Source organism: Lissotriton vulgaris, chromosome 10 (assembly GCF_964263255.1).
Source record: "Lissotriton vulgaris chromosome 10, aLisVul1.2, whole genome shotgun sequence".
Lineage (NCBI taxonomy): Eukaryota > Metazoa > Chordata > Amphibia > Caudata > Salamandridae > Lissotriton > Lissotriton vulgaris.
Window position 1 is genome coordinate 1,133,741,693 of NC_141698.1, and position 6,936 is coordinate 1,133,748,628.

Below are 6,936 nucleotides of genomic sequence, written 5' to 3' on the forward strand. Positions count from 1 at the left end.
ATTAGAGGCCCGGTCCGTTATCGCTCAGGGAGGGTCCAGGTGCTCTCCCGCCCCAGTGCTGGGGGAGGGGGGGGGGGGGCAAGGCGCAGTTCATGTTACCGAGCAGGGTTGATGGGAGGAAGGCCTTGAGCAGATGGAGATGGACCCGGCTCGAGAAGGGGGGCAGATCACAGGATTGTATGTACCTCTATGGTTGTCGCCTCCAACGCTGGGGGTGAGATCCGTTGCCGTGTGTGACGTCCTCGTGGAGGAGAGCGTGGGGACGTGACCCGGAGCCCCTGCTCCTTGCGTCATACGTCATTTAAAGGGCCGTGAATTCGTGAGCACGGAGTAATATCCATTGCCCCCCCCCCGCCCCCTCCTTCTCAGCTCTCGCCCCCTGGTATACACACGCACCCAGTGTCACACGCACCCAGTGTCACACGCACACTGGTACACACGCACCCAGTGTCACACGCACCCAGTGTCACACGCACACAGGTGCACACTCACCCAGTATCACACGCCCACAGACACAGGTGCACACGCACACAGGTACACACTCACCCAGTATCACACGCCCACAGACACAGGTGCACACGCACACAGGTACACACGCACACAGTGTCACACGCACACAGGTATACACGCACCCAGTGTCACACGCCCACAGACACAGGTGCACACGCACACAGGTACACACGCACACAGGTGCACACGCACCCGAATTCATTGTGTAATGATATCTAGTTGGGTCCGGGGCTGTCAGAGCCTGCCTCGAGGGTGAGGGCCCTGCCCCGGTATTGCCTCATTTATCCACGTGTCAAGATAAAGACGCTGGTGGTAAAGTGTTACGTGGATTGTTCTCACCACTGTTTTTAAGGGCTAGTGGGGGCTATTCTAAGGGCTCTGGGCGCTCTTTTAATTTCACTTTATCACTGCTATCTTATTGACTTGGCGCTGTGCTGTTTTTGCTGTTTATTTTAATTCTGCACCCGTGGCGCCACGAAGGTGCAGCCGGAGCTCTCGGCGCTCGTTCCTTATACCTAAAGTCCGGCCCTAGGGTATGCCCCACCCCGGATGGTGCTGAAATGCAGCGATGCAGCACCCCCTTCCCGCGCCGTGCACCTCCACTGTCCTGCCCTACCACCTTCCTGCTCCTTTCAGCAGCTAATGTAGCGCCTCGTTGATGCTTGAGGGACTTTCAGCGCTTTCGGAAGTCCGTCCGCGCGGTCAAAGGTGGCGAGGACAGAGAGCAGCTTGGGGCGTCCAAGGCCCGCGAGGAGGACAACAGCGTCATCGAGCAGCCACGGGGGTATCGAGGAAAAGAAGCAAATCAAAGAAATACGACCATTTGAGTGGGAATAAAACGACGAGTGGATTAATTAAAAAAATAATAAGAAAAACCAAAATGAAGTTTTTGCAGTGACTCCAACTGAAGCACTCACTCGAAGAACAATAAGGATTAAACACTCGAAACCGCTTTAAAGTTTCAAAGAAGTTAAAGAGAATAAGATGTATAATTACGGGGTGTGCACACAATAGATATTAGGGTAGCGCGCCTGAATAGCACTACGTGGATAAAAGCGGGTGAGCAATAATGAATGACCACAAATCCGCACGTGAATAAAAAAACGATTGGCAAAGAGCGGAACTAAACAACCAACTACTGTTTCATGCATTTCATGGAAAAGACGGTAATTCCTATAATTAATACTGTAGGGAATAAAAATTCGGCGAATGAGACATGAATTATTTTTATTTCACAGCTCTCTTTGAGACTTTTGCACTCTCCATCCTAGTGTGTTGTCAGAAGAGAAGAGGTTTCTTGGCCAGGGTCAGCGCGGGCTCCTCTCCGGTCCGCGGCCCCGTCCGTGGTTCTGTCCGTGGTTCTGTCCGCGGCCCCGTCCGCGGAGCCCGTTTCCAGCCCCCACTCGGCCGAAGCCCCGTGAAGCCCCCAGTAATCAGAGAGGCGCTGAGGTGAAGCGTGCATGGTTTATTTGAAATTCTGCAGCGTAAACAGACACCAAATCGTATCCAGCGCGCACACAAGATAACATAAATAATTATTTAGAAAAAAAAACATAGAACAGGGGCGCCGTGCCCGTCGGGCACCGGGGCACACACACGTGCCCAGTGCCCTGGAAAGTGCAGTTAAATAGTTACACATTTGTCAATTGTTTGTGTCTTTACGTTAAATATTATTTATTCGACCCATCGTTTTGAAACAAAATAAATAAAGAAAAGACTCCTGGTGTGTGACGTTTCTAAAGTGTGAGTGTGTGTGTGTGGGGGGGGGGCACAGGAGGGTGTGGCATAAAAGAAAAGAAGGGCGGGCGTGCAGGTCGCCGCTGAGGGGTGATCTTCTGGGGTGCAACCAGCATAAATCGGGGGGTTCGTGGTTGATTGTCAGAGCATCTCACAGTGGGGGAGGGGGGGGGGGGCTTTCATTGAGTCAAAAAACTTTACAGACGGGGCAAAAAAACAAGTCCCCTTAGCACGAGCTCCGTGGCGCGTGCTTGAAAGACCGATGAGGTAGAAAAGGAATGTTTATTGCAGATGGGGAGGGGCTGAGTGATCCATGCGGGGGGAGGGGGGGCGCAGGGGGTCCACATAGCACGGGACAGACTTGCTTGTGCTGTACAAGACTGGACATCAGCAGTCAAATAAATTAAAACACTTTCAAAAACATCGGTGCAAATGTCCTCACGAGTCACTTATGTACAATTATAAATATAAAAGGATATTCCAAGGGAGAGCGGGCGAGTCTCTTTTCAAGTTTAAGTCTCTGTTGGGGGGTCATTTTCGGGCCTGGGGCCCTGGTCTCTGCCCCGCTGGAGCCCCGACGCCCCAAGACTGCAGTGTATCGGGGCCATTGTAGTAAGAGTCATTCACGGACGCCTCCTGGGTCGAGGGGGAGGTGAAGCGACAGAGGCCCACCGACCCCCTCTTCTGTGCTTGTGTTCATCGGAAGAGGTGTCATAAAGAGGGGGGTCACCCTCTGTGTCCTTTCATGAAGGGGGGACCCCAGCTCTGAGGTTCGGGGTCAAGAGGAGTGCTCCCCAAACCTGGCTGTCCTTGGATGAGGTTTCGAACTGTCCAGACCCTCAGAAGTGAAGGGGGCGAGAGAGTGGGAGTGAAGGGGGCTGTACCCCGTTCTGTAGCTCATTGACGTCCTAAGAGGAAGCACGACGACGCTCCAGTTGTTGATGGGCGTGTGGAGCAGCGGACCAGGGTTGGTCCCCTGGTGCCTGGCCTCTCTTTGGCCGCCTCTGGTTTCCTGGCGCCCCTTGGCTCTCTTTACGCACGGGTCCCTGGAGTCCCTTGTCCAGTCTCTGGGGCCCCAGGTCTCCCTAGTGTCCTTGGGTCTCTCGCTGGGCCCCCGGGGCCCCCGGTGGCCCTCAGTAGGTGGCCGAGAACTTCATGCGCTTCTGCTTCTGCCGCTGGTTGCAGAACCAGACCCGGACCACGTTCTTCTTCAGGTCGAGCTTCTCGGCGATGGCCGCGATCTTCTCGGAGGAGGGCCGGGGCTGCACGGCGAAGTAGGCCTCGAGGGAGCGCTTCTCGGGGGCGGCGATGGAGGTGCGCTTGCGCTTTTTGTCGCCCCCCGAGAAGACCTCGGGCTTGGCCATCCGGTCGCGCTGCGCGCGCTCGGCCTCCTCCAGCCAGGTCTCGAGGATGGGCTTGAGGGCCACCATGTTGTTGTGGGAGAGGGTGAGCGACTCGAAGCGGCAGATGGTGCTCTGGCTCAGGCAGCCCACCCCTGGGATCTTCAGGTTGGCCAGCGCCGAGCCCACGTCGGCCTGGGTCACCCCCAGCTTGATGCGCCGCTGCTTGAAGCGCTCGGCGAAGGACTCCAGCTCCCGGGGGTCGGTCTCCGTCTCCGGGCAGCTCATGGCCTGGTGGGGGGCCAGGCCGTGCTGGTGCGCCATGCCCATGCTCTGCTGGTGGTGCGCCATGTGGTTCATGGCCGACATGTGCGCGTGCGGGTGCGAGGGGGTGCAGCCCCCGTCGGGCATGCCGCCCAGGGACAGGCCGGAGCTGAGGTGGTCAAGCAGGTCCCCGTCCAGGCCCTGCGAGGGCTGGTGGTGGTGGTGCGGGTGGTGCGGGTGGTGCGAGCTCAGCACCGAGGGGTGGTGCAGGTGCACGGCGGAGGACGAGGTGGGGGGGCACGAGACGCTGCTCAAGTTGTGGTAGGTGGCGTCCGGCTTGAAGGGGTGGCTCTTCTGGGCCACGATGTCCACGGCGGCCAGCGCCTCTGCCCCCCGCAGCAGAGTCTCGTCGAAGCCGGCGAAGATGTTACCCTGGAGCTGGAAGAGAAGGGCATCTTGTGAGTGTGCTGGCCAGGTGGCAAGAAGACAGAGTGTACAGGATAACGGCCCGCAGGCGGCCCCGGGCATTAACACACTGGGCGGTAATGCACCTCACAACAAGCCACACACTTCCTGATACTGAACTGAGCGCTGGGCATTAATGCACCTCACAACAAGCCACACACTTCCTGATACTGCACTCGGCACTGGGCGGTAATGAACCTCACAACAAGCAACACCCCACCTGATACTGAACTGAGCGCTGGGCATTAATGCACCTCACAACAAGCCACACACTTCCTGATACTGCACTCGGCACTGGGCGTTAATGAACCTCACAACAAGCAACACACCACCTGATACTGAACTGAGCGCTGGGCATTAATGCATCTCACAACAAGGAACACACCACCTGATACTGAACTGAGCGCTGGGCATTAATGCATCTCACAACAAGCCACACACTTCCTGATACTGCACTCGGCACTGGGCGTTAATGAACCTCACAACAAGCCACACACTTCCTGATACTGAACTGAGCGCTGGGCATTAATGCACTTCACAAGTCACACACCACCTGATACTGAACTGAGCGCTGGGCATTAATGCATCTCACAACAACAATCCACATACTCACTGATACAGCACTCCGCACTGGCATTAATACACTTCACAAGTCACACACTACCTGATACTGCACTCGGCACTAGTCACTAATACACTTCATCTGCCACTAGTGCCCTCACAATCCGGCATGAATCTAGTTCCAGTGGAACACAACTGGTGTTACGACTGCCCCTAGAGCCAGGCATTAAGAATCTTCAGAATTAGACACGCAGGCGGCCCCCCTTTCCTCGGCATTGGACGTTAATGTACCTTACAACAACGTGACATTGCAGGCCTCGCCGCTGCACTTAGCACCGGGCATTAGCAGATCTAACAGCCAACCTCCCCCCCCCCCCCATACCCTGCATTCAACAGTCATTAACAGAGTTTACAGCAAGACCCACCACTGACTGCCCTCAACACCTGGCATTAATAAACACAGCTGGACACGCCATGCGCTACAGCTGCCCTCGGGCTTGGGTATTAACGCATCTGTCGTTTGGATCCACACGGCCCCCAGCAGCGGGCATTAATGTATAAAAAGGCAGATAACATTCCATGCCAGCAGGACCCGTGTTTCTACATCGAGGCGGGGCGTGCCAGGCCCACCAGGCCCTCCCGCGCGGCTTTTGGGGGCGAGGGTGGCACCTTTATGGAGAGGTATGTTCCTCCTTCCAAAACACACCCGGGGCGAATAAAATGCCCAGTGTCAGGGAAATACCAACAGAATTAATCCCCACGGTAAATACGGACCTCAAGAAAAAACCTCACACGCAGACACACCTCAAGAAAAGTACATACATAGCTACCTAAAACCAAATATATGAAGCAACACAAAACAAATACGCAAACCAACAGACCCACAAAAAAATCATACAGACAAGTCTCATACACAAAAGAAACACACATACAGCACTAGGAAGCCACAGACAAAACCCCACAATAAACGAATACACAAACCAACAGAGACAAACATCATGTTTGCAAGTCTCACGCGCAATAAACAAAACATGCACAACATTCAAAGTTTCAAACCCCAAATACATCGACAGAACGAATTACAACTGCACACAGCGTCACACGTACATCATATACACACGCCTTTCACACATTGACAATAAAAAGTAACACCCACACGACACACGGAATGCCCTCGCGCATCACATACTCAGAAATACACACACATATACAATGTAATGAAAGACTTAAGAGCCAACATATGCTGTTGAAGTTCAAGAATGTATTGTGACCCGATCTAGGGCTTAGGGTCAGTGAGAGTGGAAGTGTGGGGGGGGGGGGGGGGGGGGGGGCAGGGGTTGGCGCTATGATTTGCAGGGTGATGCGACATAAAACTCTTCTCTGACGTCCGTCTCGTGCGTCCCTGCGCATGGCGCGCGCCTTCATACATTACATTCCAGTGCCTGATGGGGGAGGGGAGTCGGGATTGGGGGTTGAGGAGATTCGGAAGGGGGAGCCCCCCGCCCCAAACCTCGTCCATCTCCCGAGAAGTGCTGTGACGGAGGAAGCAAGCCTTGGGCACCGAGAGGCCGTGCCCTCCGAGGGCACAGAACCTGCGGAGGGTATGGATCATGGAGGGGGCACCGATCCCGTGGAGAATTGACACCCACCCTAAAGAAGCCCCCCCCCCCCACCCTGGAGGGGGCACCGACCCTGTGAAGTACACCCACCCTGAGGGAGGTCAACCACCCACCTGGAGAGAGCACCCACCATGGAGGGGAACGACCCAGTGGAGCAATCCAACCCTGGAGGGGGCACCGACCCTGTGGAGTACACCCGTCCTGAGAAGGTCAACCACCCACCCACCCTAGAGAGGACACCCAGCGCCAGAGGGTCCCCTCCTGCCCTAGAGAGGGCACCCAGCCTGTGGATCACACCCGCCTTCTGGACAACACCTGCCCTGTGGGGTAGCCCTGTCCTGAGAAGGGGGCCCTACCTTTCAAAAGAGGTGGGGACTTACTCTGCACTTGAGGCTCCCAGCATGAAATATACTCCTGATATGACGTGTAGGAAAAAAGTA

At 55.5% G+C, this 6,936-nt stretch overlaps 1 protein-coding gene across 1 annotated transcript in view; it reads right to left on the minus strand.

The window, feature by feature from the left end:
- Positions 1-1,997: 1,997 nt before the first annotated feature.
- Positions 1,998-6,936, minus strand: part of LOC147689451 (brain-specific homeobox/POU domain protein 3) — a 6,143-nt gene continuing 1,204 nt past the window's right edge. Inside the window, exon 2 of the mRNA XM_086940109.1 lies at positions 1,998-4,289. Within this exon, the coding sequence (XP_086796235.1) occupies positions 3,381-4,289 (909 nt within the window). The 3' untranslated portion in view covers positions 1,998-3,380. The remainder of the gene's footprint in view (positions 4,290-6,936) is intronic.